Source organism: Sebastes fasciatus, chromosome 21 (assembly GCF_043250625.1).
Source record: "Sebastes fasciatus isolate fSebFas1 chromosome 21, fSebFas1.pri, whole genome shotgun sequence".
Lineage (NCBI taxonomy): Eukaryota > Metazoa > Chordata > Actinopteri > Perciformes > Sebastidae > Sebastes > Sebastes fasciatus.
The window spans coordinates 17,361,768-17,385,182 of record NC_133815.1 but is presented as its reverse complement, the minus strand read 5'-3'; the positions used below and the strand labels follow the sequence as shown (position 1 = coordinate 17,385,182).

Below are 23,415 nucleotides of genomic sequence, written 5' to 3'. Positions count from 1 at the left end.
TTCATGTTATTTTTAAGCCACCTCAACCTAATACATTCATACCAGGAACTTTCCATGTACAACCTGATGTTACTGTGTTATAATAGTGATTAATAATCTCTGCAGAGATAAAAACAGTTTAAATATAAAATGATCCAGTGTAAGTTTATGATGTTCCTGCTATAACAAAACCCAACAAAAAAAGTAGAGTTTATGAAAAGCAGCAAAATAAAAAAACCTCTCTGAGTTAAACATAAAAGCAGTAACATGAAATGACTGCATGTTAACACAGCCGGTGACTCTTGCTTCTCTCTTTTATGAAGAGATTTCTTTTAGGATACGACTTCACACTAATGCTGTAACCTTGACGGAGACTGGTGTGAGGTTAATGGTAGGAGGGATGTTTGGAGGTTAGATTTCTGTGACGTCAAACTTATGTAGAGAAGCTAATGTCGATACCTCCATTCACTCACAAGACCCTGTATGATACTAAAGCACAATCAACATGGCCTCGTGGTGCCTTTTAGACATTAAACAATACAATGTTTACAGGCTGAGGCCCAAAGATTTTCTTTTTTTGGCAAAATTCTGACAAAAAGTAGATAAAGTTTTAACATTTTTACTCATAAAAAGTTTTTCAATTAATTTTAGTACCAGATCTTTTAATACACCATTGACTGAGTCTCATGAAATGCCCTTTTATTTTTGATTGAGCTTGATATTCAAATATATATATATATATATCAGAAGTCCATTAACTTCTCCAAAACACCGTAGTAGGTTTCCAGTGGGAATTACTATGCATAATTCATCTTGCCACTTTTGTAATGTTTGTGATTAATTTGTTTGATTTCAGGTGATGTTTACACACAATTATGTGAAATGTTGGACCAATAAATGCAACTGAGATTAATAGGTATTTTTTAGAAGTTGTATTTCATGGTTTTTATTACAGTGCAATGAATAAATATCTTCAAATGCAGAAAATGTCTCATGTTTATTTTCTTAAGTAATTAAAATACAAATAAAATGTGGGACACAAAATATGAAAGAAAAATAATGGATAACTAAATGAGATTAAATATGCTTCGTTAAAAATGATCTGTAAAATATCACAAAATTACACAAACCTTTCCAGAAAATATGATCTTGTAGTACTTTGTTAATGTGTGAACTGCTTCTTCTCATGTCGCTATTTAGAATAGTTCCCCATTAAGAGCCTTTTCAGACTTATACTTGAACTGATCTGATGTACAGATTGCTAGTTCTCCTTTATTTAACTGTGGCCAGTGAAGATTGCATTTTCTTCTCAAGTGTATTTTCCTACACTAACTGACATATAAAACTTCTTGTATAAGTAAAAAATAAAGGTATATTACAAATACAACCCAAAAATGATCACAAAACAACACTCATTTTTTCTTCACTTGAGCGTAGAGATCCTCTGGGACGTCAGCAGCCTGTCTTAAGCTGCTCGCTGTCTCTGACACGTTGACCTGTGCATACAGCGTATCCTGCTGCTGTCCACTGTCCTGCTCCGAGGCCGAGGACGGTTCAGGTCTCCGCTTGGAGAAGTCGATCTCTCCATAATGGATGTCTTCTTCTGTTTTGCTGGTTGGCATTTGAAGAGTCAGCTCGTCACCTCTTTGACTCTGTGAGAAAAAAGGTGCTAAATGATACGTCTGAATACTGATTCAGGTTAAATTAGTTGCTGCTAGATTACAGTGCAACCTTTAATATTGTTGTACAGTACTTCTAGACTGGCTGATAAATTATACTAAATTACAACCCTCACTAGAGTCAGGCCATATCTTGAAGGTAGGGGCTATGCTGTCGCCCTTAGTGATCATTATTCAGAGAGTGGAGTCCCCCAGGGTTCGATTCTCGGGCCTCCATTATTCAACCTCTGTGTGCTTCCACTAGGCCAAATCATGAACGACAAAAAGACTGCTTATCATAGCTATCCAAATAACGTCCAAATCCAAATAAATAATATGGATGGAAACTTATTTCCTTCAGTTAAATCAAGATAAGAAAGTTGATTTTGCAACAAGGAGGAAAGACTCAAAGTTATCACTCAGGTTACATTATAAAGACTAAAGGCAAACATTTTATATTCATATACTTATCAATGCAATTGTACAAAAGGATGAACATAGAAAACTATGAAGAAGAGTAGGCTACACTAATGGTTTGTCTGTTTTTTCTCACTTACATGGGCGGGGTGGGCGGAGGCGGGTAATGTTCCTGTTTCTTAACCGCTTCAACATTTCATCTTGCTTTAAAAAATATAGACTAAAGGCAAGAGCATGTCATTCCTAATGTACTAACTACCAGACCTTCGTAAATGTATGTATGACTTTAGCAGACTTGGAGAATGTGTTTCAGAGAGTATTCATACATATTAAAATGAGTGGGAAATAACAATTAAGGTTATGCTAACAAAACTGACGTTATTTTGGTTTTAGTTGATTAGGCTAATGGCATAACCTTTGGTAATTTGATATATATTTAGTTTTTTTTGTGAAATTTAATTTTGAATCTTCCCAGTTTACATAGCTATTGAATAATACTTAAAGGTAGGATTGATAGTGTTGTTCAAATACATTTTTTGTTATATTTGTTGAAATTCTCATTGCATGACAGGGTGCTCCAACTTTGGCCATTTTCAGATCTAAACTTAAAACAGTTTAGATTTCTTACAGTTTCCAAACACAGCATGTTGCTAACAGGTTGTTTTGTCACATTTGTTGTACTTCTTAATATTTAACCTCTCAAAGATTGTCAACTTAGTATTAAGACAGATGCTTTCGACATAGTCACTGTGAGCAGATTTAAAATATTCACAACGCACACTGTACAACGAAGTTTAATATTCACCTGAGTTTGTGGACGTTTCGACTTAAACCACCTGGAAGACATGAGAGAGCTGTCAGAATAATTATTGTACTGTCTGTTTCAGGTTAAATAAATAGTGTGCTGCCAATAGAGAGTAAGGACTGATGGGAGACAGACATTATTGAATGTGCATCAGTGGAAAGAAAATCAAGATTGATACTTAAGTTTTGTCAAAGTCAAGTCGCAGAACAGGTGCAGAAATGAGCAAAACTGACAGATCACATACTCATCCATGCCCTCGGGGTTACCAACATCGGTTTAGTTAAAACGTTATTGCCAGAAACTGAATTAATTTAACTAATTTACTTACCAAACACAGATAGCAAGGCAGATGAGTATGATGACAAGGATCCCTCCAAGAGCTGAACCCCACTGTAGTGAGCTGACAGAGCTCTCTGTTCATAGAAACACAAAACCAGGTGACTAAAAGAAAACAAAGGATGAATGTAGATATGTAACAATACAGGTGTAACCATTATTTGTATAGGGTCATTTCATAAAAATGCAGTAAAAAAAGTGCTTCACAGAGAACTAAAAAAAACAAGTGAAAAACAGAAAAGAGAGGAGAGCAGATTAGATTCAATTAAACAGATTCAGTTCAGTTCTACATTTACCTGCATTATTAATCCGTGACGACGTCTGATTACCGAGATCATTTGTGGCCACACAGTAATAATCTTCTATATCTGTCACAGAGGTCACCTTGAAGCTGTAAAAGTCTCCTTCAGATACACTGACCGGTCCGTCTTTGCTGGTCTTAATCCAGGTGTAGCGGATGACGGGAGGATTGGCTCTGCTGGAGCAGGTCAGGTTCACCCGGCTACCTGCTGACACCAAACCTGATGGACTGATGGACACTGAGGTGTCTTTAGGAGCATCTGAGGAAGACGTGAGATTCACTTTATTCATTAAAATCATTCCATGAATCATCATGTGCTGACAGGATCTAATAACAAACACTTTATTATCTTACATGAAACACTGAGCGTTTTTCTCTCCTCTGCTGTCTTGACGTCTTTTCCTTCATTTAAAGGATATCTGGCTGAACAGGTGATGTTGAATCCATCATGTTCGTCTGACAGAGTGAAGGTCTTCTGGATTTTAGTTGTGAAGGTTCGATCTGTGTTTTCCTCTATTTTGTTGTGAGGGTCTTGTTGGAGAGTCCAGGTGAGTTCAGGAGGGCAGTGTGGACAGGGAGTGAAAGCTGAGCAGGTTATAGTGACAGACTGATTCTCCTTCAGATCACCTGAGATCTCAATGCTGGGCCTCGGAGGAGAATCTGGAGTTTCAAGTCAAACACAGATTGTACAATAAAAAATAGATTATGATATTAGAACACTTTTGTGAAAGCTGACACAAAAGGTGTCAATCTTGTATTGAAAATGCATAAAGTGTCTAAGGTTTGCTTTTTAATATCCCCAAAATGTGATCATTTTAATGTCAAACTTTAACAACAGAATCAGTGTTTAATCAAAATTTAAGTTCATGTCAAAGTGAAAAACCTCCAAAATTAAAAAGTTGCAACTTTCACTTTTTATTCTAAACAATAACGTTATAGACTGACTGATAAAAAAACAAAACTCTCTTACCTTTGACTGTTATTTGAAGAGGATCACAAGAAGCTGTTGCCCTGAATGATCCGTTCTCAATTCTGAAGTAGTACCAGTCTGTGTAACTTGTGTTCACAATGGAAAATAAAGTGGTGCAGTTATTCTGACTCAGGTCTCCAGTAAGACTCATTGGATAGATATTATCCGTACTGCTACTGTTGAAAATCACATTATGTGGATTTTTAGCAAAATCTTGGTTACTTTTAATCCACACGCCGAAGGTTGATCTTGTGCTGTTGAATTCCTCTTCTGATTTAACTGTAAAGTTACATGGGATTTGCAGACAGGATCCACTCAGTGCTTCCATCTGCTTTGGTGTAGTGATGAATAGGGATGGGCTTTTAGGACAAACAGCCAAAGCACCTGTAAAACAGACTCTTGATGAACAAATTGTGGAGCAAAATCTGCATGAAGAGAAAGTTCATGATGCACAAACTGTAATTCAGCAGCAGCATGTTCGGTCTTTTTTAACAATGTCAGTATGAAACATTTCACTTTGCAGACAGAGCATGAACAGTTGGAAAAAATAACGTCTTCACATTAAAGTGACTGAACAAACAGCTCACCTGAAACTAAGAAGACGTTCAGTAACACGATGGCTGTCACCATTTTCACAGACCGGACTGAAATGACACTCATCACCTGGATTTCACAAAAAGTTACTTTTGATAAAACATCTTTTAAAAAAAGCATTCATGTTATTTTAAAGCCACCTCAAATTAATACATTCAAACCAGGAACTCTCCGTGTACAAGCAGGTGTTACTGTGTTATAATAGTGATCAATAAGCTCTGCAGCATTGAAAAGAGTTTAAATATAAAACGATCCAGTGTGAGTTTATGATGTTTCTGCTAAAACAAAACCCAACAAATAAAAGTAGAGTTCATGAAAATCAGCAAAATAAAAAAAACTTCCCTGAGTTAAACATAAAAGCAGTAACATGTTATCTTACCAATTTGTGAATGTCAGCAGAACTGCAACAGACCCAGTAGCTACCCGACTTCCCTGCTAAGCCGTTGTGATATAAAAGCAAACATGAAATGACTGAAATACTGCCGAAAAAGAAGAAGAAGTCTTCACTCCTCCTGTTCGCACCATGTGAGTGAGGAAGTCATCTTTTGAGACAACTTGATCTCATCAGGGTGCGAATAACATATTTATTTTCAAACATGATTTTTATCACATGACTCACAGCAAGCCTGTATGCCTTATTAGGGGCAGAACAGTTATGCTGCTGGTCCCTCTTGTTTTTGTCAATATTATCTTCTCCTGTAGTTCTTGGAGACTACTAAGACTACTAAACGTCATCATGCCAACTCATCCGCCATTACAGCCTCGTTGTTTATACTCGCGCTCATGCGACCGTGGTGTAGTTTATTTATAGCCTAATGTTAACTTTTTACTTCATAAAAGTAGTGTTCATTTGTGGAGATTATCTTGCTGAACAAAATTTGTAAGTATCATAAGTGTTTGTTTGCCACCGAGCTTGTTTTCTGCAATAATCCAAAACCCAATGTAAAAATCCCATTGGCTTTTTGTCAAGGGAACCAGGGCGATGCTAACTTCCTGGCTGGCCTACAAAAATATGTCATCACTGGAGCACTCTATAGAGAGAGTTTTATCATGAGTAGTTTAGTTGTTGTGGTACTGTTTTGTTATTACAAAGGAGGATGGTTTGCTGTAACCCTGACTGTTAGCCACAGAGATTTATAATGTAGATCTGCATGTCGTTCACTGTCAACTATCAAGTGATCCAGTTGGTTTACATAAAGGTCTAGATGTACTCATGCTGAATTTCTTCATTTTAAACATGCAACTTCTCAGTAATGTTAGCAAATACAGAAGTGGTGAAGCGGTGAAGTGGTGAAGCGGTGATGCCTGTTGTTGACAAGGTTAAAGAAGTTGTTGCCGTCTTGATGCAGACTATACGGAGCCTCCGTGCTATTATTTTATTACCTTCATAAAGTATAGTTGCAACGTAACCCTCGGCTACACAAGCTAAAACAAAAGCAGTCTGTATGTAGTCTAACTGTTTAGCTCAGTTTGCCACATATCTTAAAATGGTTATAAACTAGGCAGCTGGCTGAGACCAAGCAGCCCCTCCTCCCTCTACTAGCATTACCTGCAGGCAGTGCTTCTAGTTTTACGTCCTTTTTGCTCCTATTTTTGCATAGAAAGAATTTAGGAGAAGAAAAATAATGATAATAAAAATGTGGCAAAAAAAGCCCAACCTTACAGAGAGGAAACAATCTTCATCTTCTTTTCTGTCGTAATTAAAATGACTGTATGGAGAAAAGGGGATACACAATACATAACAAAACAAGGTCGATGCCTTCTCAGAAATAATCAGAAGATATCATGAAACAAAATGACACATAAACATGTCAAAACTAAATGTAATCTTGTACAACATTACGAATGTGTGTGCAGAACTGCTTCTGGTGCCATGTTCACTATCCTTTGCATGTCATCATTTTTGACTCTAGCTCCCTATTTAAAGCTTTGAGACTTTTATTTGCACACATCTGGACATATGAATAACAAATCACACATAAACAGCTGCGTGAGTTCAGCACACAAATATTTATTTATTTTTATTTTATTTTATCTTTATTTAACCACACAAGTCAATTGAGAACCAATTCTCATTTACAATGACGACGTGGCCAAGAGGCAGCAAGACATAAGAACAGGGGTCTCCAACCTGTCTCCCTCTGAGAGCTAATTTGACAAAATGAAAGTGGCTGAGAGCTACTCAAAGCACCAAGTCTGTCTTACTTTTATAGTCCTTTAATAACATTTCAGCCACCGCAGTCATCGCCTCTATTACAATTCTTTCATAGGTGAAGGGCTTTTTTGTTTCGTTAGGATGTGCACCACTAAACGATGGCTGTTTGCTTCATCGGCCTTCTTTGGTAAACAGAGACTGTCGTCTTTTAAGGATTGTTTTTGGCTCCTTTACCTTCTTTGTTCATAAACTGCTACCAGCCGGAAAGTCCCATGAAAAGTTTCTGTGGACTTGGCGCTCGATGTTACATTTTTTACTGACTAACACGCTTACACCGCAAATGTGACACATACCGATTCCTCATGAAAATAATGTATTTTTTGCCTTTTATTGGCCTGCGGTCATTGTCAAATCCAGTCTCTGTATGTTATGGCGTTACAAACCTGACAGCAGCCTAACTAGTTTAATTGACAGCCGATAGGCATATAATCATTTGGTCTCAGAATGGGGTGGGATGTCTGTGAATTTGATTGGGTTGTAATTTAAACAGTTTTACAAAGAACCATTAGCGAACCACTCAGAAACTGGTAGCGAGCTACTGGTAGCGAGCGAGCTACTTGTTGGAGACCCCTGCATTAGAACATAGAACATAAATACGACTACTGCAATGTCGTTCACTGTCAACTATCAAGTGATCCAGTTGGTTTACATAAAGGTCTAGATGTACTCATGCTGAATTTCTTCATTTTAAACATGCAACTTCTCAGTAATGTTAGCAAATACAGGAGTGGTGAAGTGGTGAAGCAATGATGACTGTTGTTGACAAGGTTAAAGAAGTTGTTGCCGTCTTGGTGCAGACTATACAGAGCCTCTTTGCTATTATTTTATTACCTTCATAAAGTATATCTGCAACGTAACCCTCGGCTACACAAGCTAAAACAAAAGCAGTCTGTATGTAGTCTAACTGTTTAGCTTAGTTTGACACATATCTTAAAAAGGTTGTAAACTAAGCAGCTGGCTGAGACAAAGCAGCCCCTCCTCCCTCTACCTGGCAGATGTGGGAAATGTATAGCTAATATGCACACTTCAATATTTATTTATTTATTACAAATCATATTGTCATCGCAATACTGAACAATGTTATCGCACATCTCAGATTTTACTCGTATCCTGCAGGCCTACACTCAGCTTAAATCCAGAGGAGCAAACTAATAAGTCAAATTCCTCAGAAAGTGTTCCACGTCAAAGAGTAAATAGGCAATAAGTGAATAATAAAAACAATTCTGGACTGATGAAGATGTTTTGTCGCTATGACGATCCTGCAGAAGGACTTGTCGATAAAACCGAGCCAACCAACTTCCCCTTTTTACTCAGTTCTCAGCTTTTTCTCACGCTCTGTTCATGACTTCACCAGTTTACATCCCACCACTTCTCTTTGGCTGTGAGGTGTCTATGTTTCCTTGTAGAACTGAAAATAATATTTATTAATACGAACATCATGCCTCAACTTATTCTAAAGTGTGTTTCACACATGTAGGTAGCACAGAGTTTATGCTGACTTGTGCACAGTCTGTATCACTGCTGCTCTGCATTGCCGTGCTGATGAGAGAACCTCAGTGATTAAAACACTTTGTTCACTTCAAATGCTTTTAATTCAGCAGTCTCATACACATGTATATACAAACACAAATGAGAAAACACCTGATCAAAATCAGCACTTTCTGCTTCCTCATCACCAGAATTTAACTGTCCTGTTGTCAAAGATATATATATATTCACATGCAAAGAAAGCCATTTGAGATAATGAAAAATAATTACCATAATAATGCCATAAATACGCACAATCTTACACAAACTAATGATGAAGCTGCTATATATTATATTCATGTTATCTAATGCCCTGTTTGCACTCTTTTCATCTTACCAATCGTCTGCAAAGTAAAGCCATTTAATATTGAAGAACTAGCTGAATAAGAAATAGAGAAATATTCCATCTATGGTGAACATGACATCATCTTCATCTCCTTCATGATGCTTGGATCTCAATCACTCTGTTGACATAGTCTGCTTCTACTGCGTCCTGTGGACATGAAACAACAGAGAGAGAGAGAGAGAGAGAGAGAGAGAGAGAGAGAGAGAGAGAGAGAGAGAGAGAGACGTTGTGATATAAAAGCAAACACAAAATGACTGAAATACTGCAGAAAAAGAAGAAGTCTTCACTCCTCCTGCTCGCACCCTGTGAGGGAGGAAGTCATCTTTTGAGACAACTCGTCCGCCATTACAGCCTCGTTGTTTATACTCGCGCTCATGTGACCGTGGTCTAGTTTATTTATAGCCTAATGTTAACTTTTTACTTCATAAAAGTAGTGTTCATTTGTGGAGATTATCTTGCTGAACAAAACGTGTAAGTATCATAAGTGTTTGTTTGCCACCGAGCTTGTTTTCTGCAATAATCCAAATCCCAATTTGAAAATCCGATTGGCTTTTTGTCAAGGGAACCAGGGCGATGCTAACTTCCTGGCTGGCCTACAAAAATATGTCATCACTCTAAAGAGGGAGTTTAATTATGAGTAGTTTAGTTGTTGTGGTACTGTTTTGTTATTACAAAGGAGGATGGTTTGCTGTTACCTTGACTGTTAGCCACAGAGATTTATAATGTATATCTGCATGTCGTTCACTGTCAACTATCAAGTGATCCAGTTGATTTACATAAAGGTCTAGATGTACTCATGCTGAATTTCTTCATTTTAAACATGCAATTTCTCAGTAATGTTAGCAAATAAGGAAGTGGTGAAGCGGTGATGCCTGTTGTTGACAAGGTTAAATAAGTTGTTGCCGTCTTGATGCAGACTATACGGAGCCTCCATGCTATTATTTTATCACCTTCATAAAGTGTAGTTGCAACGTAACCCTCGGCTACACAAGCTAAAACAAAAGCAGTCTGTATGTAGTCTAACTGTTTAGCTTAGTTTGCCACATATCTTAAAATGGTTATAAACTAAGCAGCTGGCTGAGAAAAAGCAGCTCCTCCTCCGTCTACTAGCATTACCTGCAGGCAGTGCTTCTAGTTTTACGTCCTTTTTGCTCCTATTTGTGCATACAAAGAATTGAGGGGATGAAAAATAATGATAATAAAAATGTGGCAAAAACAGCCCAACCTTACAGAGAGGAAACAATCTTCATCTTCTTTTCTGTCGTAATTCAAATGACTGTATGGAGAAAACGGGATACACAATACATAACAAAACAAGGTCGATGCCTTCTCAGAAATAATCAGAAGATATCATGAAACAAAATGACACATAAACATATCAAAACTAAATGTAATCTTGTATAACATTACTAATGTGTGTGCAGAACTGCTTCTGGTGCCATGTTCACTATCCTTTGCATGTCATCATTTTTGACTCTAGCTCCCTATTTAAAGCTTTGAGACTTTTATTTGCACACATCTGGACATATGAATAACAAATCACACATAAACAGCTGCGTGAGTTCAGCACACAAATATTTATTTATTTTTATTTTATTTTATCTTTATTTAACCACATAAGTCAATTGAGAACCAATTCTCATTTACAATGACGACGTGGCCAAGAGGCAGCAAGACATTAGAACAGGTGTCTCCAACCTGTTTCCCTCTGAGAGCTAATTTGACAAAATGAAAGTGGCTGAGAGCTACTCAAAGCACCAAGTCTTTCTTACTTTTATGGTCCTTTAATAACGTTTCAGCCACCGCAGTCATCGCCTCTATTACAATTCTTTCATAGGTGAAGGGCTTTTTTGTTTCGTTAGGATGTGCACCACTAAACGATGGCTCTTTGCTTCATCGGCCTTCTTTGGTAAACAGAGACTGTCGTCTTTTAAGGATTGTTTTTGGCTCCTTTACCTTCTTTGATCATAAACTGCTACCAGCCGGAAAGTCCCATGAAAAGTTGCTGTGGACTTGGCGCTCGATGTCACATTTTTTACTGACTGGCACGCTCACACCGCAAATGTGACACATACCGATTCCTCATGAAAGTATTGTATTTTTTTGCCTTTTATTGGCCTGCTATTTTCTGCGGTCATTGTCAATTCTGGTCTCTGTATGTTATGGCGTTACAAACCTGACAGCAGCCTAACTAGTTTAATTGACAGCCGATAGGCATATAATCATTTGGTCTCAGAATGGGGTGGGATGTCTGTGAATTTGATTGGGTTGTAATTTGAACAGTTTTACAAAGAACTGTTAGCGAGCCGCTCAGAAACGGGTAGCTTGCGAGCTATTTGTTGGAGACCCCTGCATTAGAACATAGAACATAAATACGACTAGTGCAATAAAACAGACAAAATTAAAACATCACAATATATACAGTATATACAACAATATGTATATAGATTCACCGGCGCTTTCTCCCCCAGTCACACCTCAACCTCAGCCTGCGCTGCTTCTGGAGTCAGAAATTCTTTTTTTTGCTTTAATATTATTATTTGCAGCTTTGTCATTCTATTATGCTTCTTTGCATTTATGAAACTCAGACTGATAATCATTAAAATCATATTAGGCACACCTGTTCAATTGCTTGTTAATACAAATAGCTAATCAGCCAATCACATGGCAGCAACTCAATGCATTTGGGCATCTAGACGTGGCTAAGACGACTTGTTGAAGTTCAAACCGAGCATCAGAATGGGGAAGAAAGGGGATTTAAGTGACTTTGAACGTGGCATGGTTGTTGGTGCCAGACGGGCTGGTCTGAGTATTTCAAAAACTGCTGATCTACTGGGATTTTCACGCACAACCATCTCTAGGGTTTACAGAGAATGGTCCAAAACAAGAGAAAATATCCAGTGAGCGGCAGTTGTGTGGATGGGAATGCCTTGTTGATGTCAGAGGTCAGAGGAGAATGGGCAGAGTGGTTCGAGATGATAGAAAGGCAACAGTAACTCAAATAACCACTCGTTACAACCAAGGTATGCAGAATACCACCTCTGAACGTACAACACGTCGAACCTTGAAGCAAATGGGCTACAGCAGCAGAAGACCACCCGGTACTAGCAAGGTGTACCTAATAAAGTGGCCGGTGAGTGTATATGTGCTGTGTTCCAGCAAGGCAAATTCAGAAGCAGGTGCAGTGATCAAAAACTATCGCTTCTAATGAGTCATTAAAGGAGGGTAACAGAATGATGGTGTGGAGTTTTAGCATCTTTTGCAACTCATTCCAGTCACTAGGAGCAGCAAACTGGAGTGAGTGACGACCAAAGGAGGAATGACCATACTGAAGAATTTGCTAGAACGTAAATTGCAGTTCCTGTTGTAGATATTGAGTAGTGAGCGGAGATATGGAGGGGTTTTGCCAATGATAGTCTTCTGGTCTGACGCCTGCTATGGAGGGATGGCCAGTTGACTAGAGAATACAGGTTACAGTGATGAGTGTTGAAAGGGACACCGGTGACAAAGCGAATGGCAGTATGGTAGATGACGTCCACTTTATTGAGATGATTTTTGGAGGCGAGTCTGTAGATTAAGTCACCATAATCCAGGATTGGGAGAATATGTTGATAACTGACATTGAAAATCTGCAGGATGTGGATGTTTTAAATTTCTCTCCATTGAACTGTAGGCAGCAAAGACAACATTAAGGCACATTAAATATGAACTCTACACAAATGTATTTTTTGTCTTTTAACAAGAGCACTCAGTTTCTCTTCACTTGAGCGTAGAGATCCTCTGGGCCGTCGGCGGTCTTTCTTAAACTATTTGCTGTCTGGGACACTTTGACCTGTGCGTACAGCGTATCCTGCTGCTGTCCACCGTCCTGCACCGAGGCCGAGGACGGCTCAGGTCTCCGCTTGGAGAAGTCGATCTCTCCATAATGGATGTCTTCTTCTGTTTTGCTGGCTGGCATTTGAAGAGTCAGCTCGTCACCTCTTTGACTCTGTGAGAAAAAAGGTGTTAAATGATACGTCTGAATACTGATTCAGGTTAAATTAGTTGATGCTGCTAGATTACAGTGCAACCTTTAATATTGTTGTAAAGTACTTCTAGACTGGCTGAAAAATTACACTAAATTACAACCCTCACTAGAGTCAGGCCATATCTTGAAGGTAGGGGCTATGCTGTCGCCCTTAGTGATCATTATTCAGAGTGGAGTCCCCCAGGGTTCGATTCTCGGGCCTCGATTATTTAATCTCTGTGTGCTTCCACTAGGCTAAATCATGAAAGACAAAAAGACTGCTTATCATAGCTATCCAAATAAGACCAGATCCAATCAAATAATATGGATGGAAACTTATTTCCTTCAGTTAAATCAAGATAAGAAAGTTGATTTTGCAACAAGGAGGAAAGACTCAAAGTTATCGCTCAGGTTACATTATAAAGACTAAAGGCAAACATTTTGTATTCATATACTTATCAAAACACAATGCAATTGTACAAAAGGATGAACATAGAAAACTATGAAGAAGAGTAGGCTATACTAATTGTTTGTTTGTTTTTTCTCACTTACATGGGCGCTGTGGGCGGAGGCGGGTAATGTTCCTGTTTCTTAACCGCTTCAATGTTTCATCTTTCTTTAAAGGGACTGTTTGTAACTTCCTACACGTATAAATCAATCTGGGTCGGTGTCCATTGCGCGCTCGTGTGTGGCTACGCTGTTCAGACTCAGACTCCAACACTACACGGAAGCACCAAAAGTTATATCTAGTGAAGCCCGTCGTGCAAAACAGTGTTGGCCGCGGTCGGAGGACGCGGGGGAGAACGTAGCTTTGGTCTCCAGGGCCGGAGTCTCTGCTGTACTCTGATCCTCTGCCTGCTTGCTTTCACTCACACACTGCGTGCGTTCTCGCTCTTTTGGTCCACCTCACGTGCATGCGCGCACACTACACACTGCAAAATAGTTAGTAGCTCTGAGAATATCTAGTAAATGTTCAGTGGACGTTTGTGCAGAAATAAATGCTGCAGCTCCTCCAGACTAACAGAGGTTTTCCGTGTCTTGTGAAGTGACGGGGCTCCGGAGCGAGAAACGTTATCGTCTCCAACCGGGAGCCGGTGTCTTCCCTGTTCCCTTCGGCCGCGGTCGGGAGGCTGAGGCAGGAAAAGTTGACACTAGGATCAGCAGTGATTCATGGAGAGACCTTTGTCTGGTCAGCTAACATTACTGCCAAGCAGGTGAAATATAGAGTGATATTGTGGTTTTAGCTGACGTGTGTCGCCTCACTGTTTTGACGGATGCTCGCTCACATTCATGTAGCGCGTGCACGCGGGCGAGCGTGAGCAACAGGACGCTGACTTTCGTTGACTCAATGGCCACAGGTGTCGCTGTTGCAAACAATTTCTTATTCTTACAAACAGTCCCTTTAAAAAAACAAAGACAAAGGCAAGAGCAAGTCATTCCTAATGTAACTACCAGTCCTTTGTAAATGTATGTATGACTTTAGCAGACTTGGAGAATGTGTGTTTCGGAGAGTATTCATACAGATTAAAATGAGTGGGAAACAAAAATTAAGGTTATGCTAACAAAACTGACGTTATTTTGGTTTTAGTTAATTAGGCTAATGTCATAACCTTTGGTAACTGATGTATACTATGTTATTTCTGTGAAATTTAATTTCAAATCTTCCCAGTTTACATAGTTATTAAATAACACTTTAAGGTAGGATTGATAGTGTTGTTCAAATACATTTTTTGTTATATTTGTTGAAATTCTCATTGCATGACAGGGTGCTCCAACTTTAGCCATTTTCAGATCTAAACTTAACAAAGTTTATATCATCCTCCAAAATTTTTTGGAGGATGATTTCTTACAGGTTCCAAACACAGCATGTTGCCAACAGGTTGTTTTGTCACATTTGTCGTGCTTCCTAATATTAACCTCTCAAAGATTGTCAATTTAGTATCGAGACAGATACTTTCGACATAGTCACTGTGAGCACATTTAAAATATTCACAACACACACTGTACAATGAAGTTTAATATTCACCTGAGTTTGTGGACGTTTCGACTTAAACCACCTGGAAGACATGAGAGAGCTGTCAGAATAATTATTGTACTGTCTGTTTCAGGTTAAATAAATAGTGTGCTGCCAATAGAGAGTAAGGACTGATGGGAGACAGACATTATTGAATGTGCATCAGTGGAAAGAAAATCAAGATTGAAAATCAAGTTTTGTCAAAGTCAATTCACAGAACAGGTGCAGAAATGAACAAAACTGACAGATCACATACTCATCCATGCCCTCAGGGTTACCAACATAGGTTTAGTTGAAACTTTATTGCCAGAAACTGAATTAATTTCATTAATTTACTTACCAAACACAGATAGCAAGGCAGATGAGTATGATGACAAGGATCCCTCCAAGAGCTGAACCCCACTGTAGTGAGCTGACAGAGCTCTCTGTTCATAGAAACACAAAACCAGGTGACTAAAAGAAAACAGTTTATATGTAGACATGTAACAATACAGGTGTAACCATTATTTGTATAAAATCATTTCATAAAAAAAAACTAAAACAAAACAAGTGAAAAACATAAAAGAGAGGAGAGCAGATTAGATTAAAATAAACAGATTCAGTTCAGTTCTACATTTACCTGCATTATTAATCCATGATGACTGATTACCGAGATCATTTGTGGCCACACAGTAATGATCTTCTATATCTGCCACAGAGGTCACCTTGAAGCTGTAAAAGTCTCCTTCAGATACACTGACAGGTCCGTCTTTGCTGGTCTTGAACCAGGTGTAGCGGCTGACGGGAGGATTGGCTCTGCTGGAGCAGATCAGGTTCACCAGGCTACCTGCTGACACCAAACCTGATGGACTGATGGACACTGAGGTGTTCTTGGGAGCATCTGAGGAAAATGTGAGATTCACTTTATTCATTAAAATCATCCCATGAATCATCATGTGCTGACAGGATCCAATAACAAACACTTATTATCTTACATGAAACACTGAGCGTCGTTCTCTCCTCTGCTGTCTTGACGTCTTTTCCTTCATTTACAGGATATCTGGCTGAACAGGTGATGATGAATCCATCATGTTTGTCTGACAGAGTGAAGGTCTTCTGGATTTTAGTTTTGAAGATTCGATCTCTGTTTTTCTTTATTTTGTTGTGAGGGTCTTGTTGGAGAGTCCAGGTGAGTTTAGGAGGGGAGTGTGGACAGGGAGTGAAAGCTGAGCAGGTTATAGTGACCGACTCCTTCTCCTTCAGATCACCTGAGATCTCAATGCTGGGCCTCGGAGGAGAATCTGGGGTTTCAAATCAAACACAGAATGTACAATAAAAAATAGATCATGATAGATAAGAACACTTTTTAAAAACCAAAGCTGACACAGAAGGTGACAATCTTGTATTGAAAATGCATAAAGTGTCTAAGGTTTGTTTTTTAATATCCCCAAATCTGTCCATTTTAATGTCAAACTGTAACAACAGAAACAGTATTTAATCAGAATTTAAATTCATGGCAAAGTGAAAAACCTCCAAAATTAAAAGTTGCAACTTTCACTTTTTATTCTAAACAATAACGTTATAGACTGACTGATAAAAAACAAAGCTCTCTTACCTTTGACGATTATTTGAAGAGGATTACAAGAAGCTGTTGCCCTGAATGGTCCGTTCTCAATTCTGAAGTAGTACTTGTCTGTGTAATTAGTGATTAAACTGGAAATTAAACTGGTGCAGTTTTTCTGACTCAGGTCTCCAGTAAGACTCATTGGATAGATATTATTCATCCTGCTACTGTTGAAAATCACATTATGTGGTTTGTCAGCAAAATGTTTGTCAGTTTTAATCCACACTCCGAAGGTTGTTCTTGTGCCGTCAAATGTCTCTTTAGCGGTTATGTTACGACTAAAGTTACATGGGATTTGCAGACAGGATCCAATCAGTGCTTCCATCTGCTTTGGTGCAGTAATGAACAGGGCTGCATCCTGACAGTCAGCCAAAGCACCTGTGAAACAGACTCGTGATGAACAAATTGTGAAGCAAAATCTGCATGAAGAGAAAGTTCATGATGCACAAACTGTAATTCAGCAGCAGCATGTTTGGTCTTTTTTAACAATGTCAGTATGAAACATTTCACTTTGCAGACAGAGCATGAACAGTTGGAAAAAATAACGTCTTCACATTAAAGTGACTGAACAAACAGCTCACCTGAAACTAAGAAGACGCTCAGTAACACGATGGCTGTCACCATTTTCACAGACCGGACTGAAATGACACTCATCACCTGGATTTGACAAAAAGTTACTTTTCATAAAACATCTTTTAAATGAAGCATTCATGTTCTTTTAAAGCCACCTCAAATTAATACATTCAAACCAGGAACTCTCCGTGTACAACCAGATATTACTGTGTTATAATAGTGATTAATAATCTCTGCAGAGTTAAAAACAGTTTAAATATAAAATGATCCAGTGTGAGTTTATGATGTTTCTGCTAAAACAAAACCCAACAAATAAAAGTAGAGTTCATGAAAAACAGCAAAATAAAAGGAAACTCTGAGTTAAACATAAAAGCAGTAACATGTTACCTTACCAAAGGAGCCGGCAGCTAAAATGAAGAAACAATTAGTTTTAAAATCAGACAATTTGTGAATGTCAGCAGAACTGCAACAGACCCAGTAGCTACCCGACTTCCCTGCTAAGCCGTTGTGATATAAAAGCAAACATGAAATGACTGAAATACTGCAGAAAAAGAAGAAGAAGAAGTCTTGACTCCTCCTGCTCGCACCCTTTGAGTGAGGAAGTCATCTTTTGAGACAACTTGATTTCATCAGGGTGCAAATGACATATTTATTCTCAAAGATTAATTTTTATCACATGACTCACAGCAAGCCTGTCTGCCTTATTAGGGGCCGAACAGTTATGCTGCTGGTCCCTCTTGTTTTTGTCAATATTATCTTCTCCTGTAGTTCTTGGAGACTACTAAGACTACTAAACGTCATCATGCCAACTCATCCGCCATTACAGCCTCGTTGTTTATACTCGTGCTCATGCAACCGTGGTCTAGTTTATTTATAGCCTAATGTCAGCTTTTTACTTCATAAAAGTGGTGTTCATTTGTGGAGATTATCTTGCTGAACAAAACGTATAAGTATCATAAACGTTTGTTTGCCACCGAGCTTGTTTTCTGCAATAATCCAAATCCCAATGTAAAAATCCCATTGGCTCTTTGTCGAGGGAACCAGGGCGATGCTAACTTCCTGGCTGGCCTACAAAAATATGTCATCACTGGAGAACTCTATAGAGGGAGCTTTATTACGAGTAGTTTAGTTGTTGTGGTACTGTTTTGTTATTACAAAGGAGGATGGTCTGCTGTAACCCTGACTGTTAGCCAACAGAGATTTATAATGTATATCTGCATGTCGTTCACTGTCAACTATCAAGTGATCCAGTTGATTTACATAAAGGTCTAGATGTACTCATGCTGAATTTCTTCATTTTAAACATGCAACTTCTCAGTAATGTTAGCAAATAAGGAAGTGGTGAAGCGGTGATGCCTGTTGTTGACAAGGTTAAAGAAGTTGTTGCCGTCTTGATGCAGACTATACGGAATCTCCGTGCTATTCTTTTATTACCTTCATAAAGTGTAGTTGCAACGTAACCCTCGGCTACACAAGCTAAAACAAAAGCAGTCTGTATGTAGTCTAACTGTTTAGCTCAGTTTGCCACATATCTTAAAATGGTTATAAACTAAGCAGCTGGCTGAGAAAAAGCAGCTCCTCCTCCGTCTACTAGCATTACCTGCAGGCAGTGCTTCTAGTTTTACGTCCTTTTTGCTCCTATTTGTGCATACAAAGAATTGAGGGGAAGAAAAATAATGATAATAAAAATGTGGCAAAAACAGCCCAACCTTACAGAGAGGAAACAATCTCCATCTTCATTTCTGTCGTAATTCAAATGACTGTATGGAGAAAAGGGATACACAATACATAACAAAACAAGGTCGATGCCTTCTCAGAAATAATCAGAAGATATCATGAAACAAAATGACACATAAACATATCAAAACTAAATGTAATCTTGTACAACATTACTAATGTGTGTGCAGAACTGCTTCTGGTGCCATGTTCACTATCCTTTGCATGTCATCATTTTTGACTATAGCTCCCTATTTAAAGCTTTGGGACTTTTATTTGCACACATCTGGACATATGAATAACAAATCACACATAAACAGCTGCGTGAGTTCAGCACACAAATATTTATTTATTTTTATTTTATTTTATCTTTATTTAACCACATAAGTCAATTGAGAACCAATTCTCATTTACAATGACGACGTGGCCAAGAGGCAGCAAGACATTAGAACAGGGGTCTCCAACCTGTTTCCCTCTGAGAGCTAATTTGACAAAATGAAAGTGGCTGAGAGCTACTCAAAGCACCAAGTCTTTCTTACTTTTATGGTCCTTTAATAACGTTTCAGCCACCGCAGTCATCGCCTCTTTTACAATTCTTTCATAGGTGAAGGTTTTTTTTGTTTCGTTAGGATGTGCGCCACTAAACGATGGCTGTTTGCTTCATCGGCCTTCTTTGGTAAACAGAGACTGTCGTCTTTTAAGGATTGTTTTTGGCTCCTTTACCTTCTTTGTTCATAAACTGCTACCAGCCAGAAAGTCCCATGAAAAGTTGCTGTGGACTTGGCGCTCGATGTTACATCTTTTACTGACTGACACGCTCACACCGCAAATGTGACACATACCGATTCCTCATGAAAATAATGTATTTTTTGCCTTTTATTGGCCTGCGGTCATTGTCAAATCCGGTCTCTGTATGTTATGGCGTTAAAAACCTGACAGCAGCCTAACTAGTTTAATTGACAGCCGATAGGCATATAATCATTTGGTCTCAGAATGGGGTGGGATGTCTGTGAATTTGATTGGGTTGTAATTTGAACAGTTTTACAAAGAACTGTTAGCGAGCCACTCAGAAACTGGTAGCGAGCGAGCTACTTGTTGGAGACCCCTGCATTAGAACATAGAACATAAATACGACTACTGCAATAAAACAGACAAAATTAAAACATCACAATAAATACAGTATATACAACAATATATATATATATATATATATATATATATATATATATGTGTTGCAGAGAGGCAAATTCAGAAGCAGGTGCAGCGATCAGAAACTATCACTTGTAATGAGTCATTAAAGGAGGGTAACAGAATAAGGGTGTGGAGTTTTAGCATCTTTTGCAACTCATTCCAGTCACTAGGAGCAGCAAACTGGAATGAGAGACGACCAAAGGAGGAATGACCATACTGAAGAATTTGCTAGAATGTAAATTGCAGTTCCTGTTGTAGATATTGAGTAGTGACCGGAGGTATGGAGGGGTTTTGCCAATGATAGTCTTCTGGTCTGACGCCTGCTATAGAGGGATGGCCAGTTGACTATAGAGAATACAGGTTACAGTGATGAGTGTTGAAAGGGACACCGGTGACAAAGCGAATGGCAGTATGGTAGATGACGTCCAGTTTATTGAGATGATTTTTGGAGGCGAGTCTGTAGATTAAGTCACCATAATCCAGGATTGGGAGAATATGTTGATAACTGACATTGAAAATCTGCAGGATGTGGATGTTTTAAATTTCTCTCCATTGAACTGTAGGCAGCAAAGACAACATTAAGGCACATTAAATATGAATTCTACACAAATATATTTTTTGTCTTTTAACAAGAGCACTCATTTTCTCTTCACTTGAGCGTAGAGATCCTCTGGGCCGTCGGCGGTCTGTCTTAAGCTGTTTGCTGTCTGGGACACTTTGACCTGTGCGTACAGCGTATCCTGCTGCTGTCCACCGTCCTGCACCGAGGCCAGTTCAGGTCTCGTGGAGAAGTTGATCTCTCCATAATGGATGATTTCTTCTTCTGTTTTACTTGCTGGCTCTTCAGCAGCCGCCTCTTCACCCGTTTGACTCTGCAAAAAAATAATCCAAACAGGAAGTGTTGTGAGGTGAAGCTTCAGCTGGATCCTTCCATGTTAAATAATTACCAACACTGCGTCAGGTAGACTCCACAGCCAATGTGAAGAGACGTAAAACATTCAAAACACAGGCCTGCTGTAGAGGGAAGTTTAGTATGGTCTCACCTGAGTCTGTTGTGCAGTTGCATGTGATGACTTTAAACGCCTGGAAGACATTAGAGTGATTATACTGTATACTTTAGGTTCAGCATACAGTGTGCCAGTAAAGTGTCAACACAGGTGGGAAACAGATATTATTGAGTCATCTGCTTTGATTTGTGACACTTACCAAACACATACAATCAGGCAGATGAGTGCGATGAACCCAACGATTCCTCCAATAAACGGCCCCAATTCTAGAGAGCCAACTTCACCTTAAGACAAGAAAACAAAGCCAATATAAGTGACTAAAAAAGTGTTGAATGTTGACGTGCAACAATATTGATGCAGCATCGCGGAAGTCCCACTTTTTACCTTTCATAGTCAGATGGATCTCTCTTGATGTTCCATTACCAAGCTCATTTGTGGCCACGCAGATATAAACTCCTCCATCAGTGACATTAAAGCTGTAAAAATCTCCTTCAGATACATTGACAGGTCCGTTCTCGCTGGTCTTGAACCAGGTGAAGCGGCTGACAGGAGGATTGGCTCTGCTGGAGCAGGTCAGGTTCACCCGGCTACCTACTGACACCAAACCTGGCGGACTGATGGATACTGAGGTGTTTTTGGGAGCATCTGAGGAAAATGTGATAGAGATGTGAGATAAGAGAGTAGCACCAGAGCCGTGAGAAAGGAGAATAATCGTGGAAACACTGGTTGTCTTACATGAAACATTGAGCGTCGTTCTCTCCTCTGCTGTCTTGACATCTTTTCCTTCATTTACAGGATATCTGGCTGAACAGGTGATGTTGAATCCATCATGTTCGTCTGACAGAGTGAAGGTCTTCTGGATTTTAGTTGTGAAGGTTCGATCTGTGTTTTCCTCTATTTTGTTGTGAGGGTCTTGTTGGAGAGTCCAGGTGAGTTCAGGAGGGGAGTGTGGACAGTGAGTGAAAGCTGAGCAGGTTATAGTGACAGACTGCTTCTCCTTTAGATCACCTGAGATCTCAATGCTGGGCCTCGGAGGAGAATCTGGAGTTTCAAATCAAACGCAAATTGTACAATAAAAAAAGGGTTATGATGGATAGAACTCTTTTAAATGCAAAAGCTGACACAGAAGGTGACAACCTTGTATTGAAAATGCATAAAGTATATAAAGTTTGCTTTTTAATATCCCAAAATTCGACAATTTTAATGTCAAACTGTAACAACAGAATCAGTGTTTAATCAGAATTTAAATTCATGGCAAAGTGAAAAACCTCCAAAATTAAAAAGTTGCAACTTTCACTTTTTATTCTAAACAATAACGTTATAGACTGACTGATAAAAAAACAAAACTCACTTACCTTTGACTGTTATTTGAAGAGGATCACATTCAGCTGTTGCCCTGAATGGTCCGTTCTTAATTCTGAAGAAGTACCTGTCTGTGTAACTTGTGTTTACACTGGAAAATAAAGTGGTGCAGTTATTCTGACTCAGGTCTCCAGTAAGATTCATTGGATAGATATTATCCATCCTGCTGCTGTTGAAAATCACATTATGTGGTTTGTTGGCAAAATATTGGCTACTTTTCAGCCACACTCCGAAGGTTGTTCTTGTGCTGTTGAATTCCTCTTCTGGTTTAACTCTAAAGTTACATGGGATTTGCAGACAAGATCCACTCAGTGCTTCCATCTTATTTGGTGCAGTAATGAATAGGGCTGTTCTTTCAGGACAATCAGCCAAAGCACCTGTGAAACAGACTCGTGATGAACAAATTGTGGAGCAAAATCTGCATGAAGAGAAAGTTCATGATGCACAAACTGTAATTCAGCAGCAACATGTTTGGTCTTTTTAACAATGTCAGTATGAAACATTTCACTGCAGACAGAGCATGAACAGTTGGAAAAAGTAACGTCTCCAAATAAATGTGACTGAACAAACAGCTCACCTGAAACTAAGAAGACGCTCAGTAACACGATGGCTGTCACCATTTTCACAGACTGGACTGAAATGACACTCATCACCTGGATTTGACAAAAAGTTACTTTTCATAAAGCATCTTTTAAACGAAACATTCATGTTATTTTTAAGCCACCTCAACCTAATACATTCATACCAGGAACTTTCCATGTACAACCTGATGTTACTGTGTTATAATAGTGATTA

The 23,415-nt window shown here is 38.8% G+C and overlaps 2 protein-coding genes across 2 annotated transcripts; both read right to left on the bottom strand.

Moving 5' to 3' along the window:
* Positions 1-3,806: 3,806 nt before the first annotated feature.
* Positions 3,807-5,126, bottom strand: LOC141759996 (myeloid cell surface antigen CD33-like). The gene is made up of 3 exons (XM_074622570.1): positions 5,054-5,126; positions 4,467-4,850; positions 3,807-4,156 (listed from the first exon to the last, which is right to left on the bottom strand). The coding sequence occupies exons 1-3, from the start codon at positions 5,124-5,126 to the stop codon at positions 3,807-3,809; spliced, it is 807 nt and encodes a 268-aa protein (XP_074478671.1).
* Positions 5,127-19,384: 14,258 nt separating this feature from the next.
* Positions 19,385-23,240, bottom strand: LOC141759558 (B-cell receptor CD22-like). The gene is made up of 7 exons (XM_074621714.1): positions 23,198-23,240; positions 22,614-22,997; positions 21,994-22,299; positions 21,643-21,903; positions 21,458-21,542; positions 21,295-21,334; positions 19,385-21,123 (listed from the first exon to the last, which is right to left on the bottom strand). Exons 1-7 carry the CDS (start codon positions 23,238-23,240, stop codon positions 20,890-20,892), a joined length of 1,353 nt encoding a protein of 450 aa, XP_074477815.1. The 3' UTR covers positions 19,385-20,889.
* Positions 23,241-23,415: the final 175 nt, after the last annotated feature.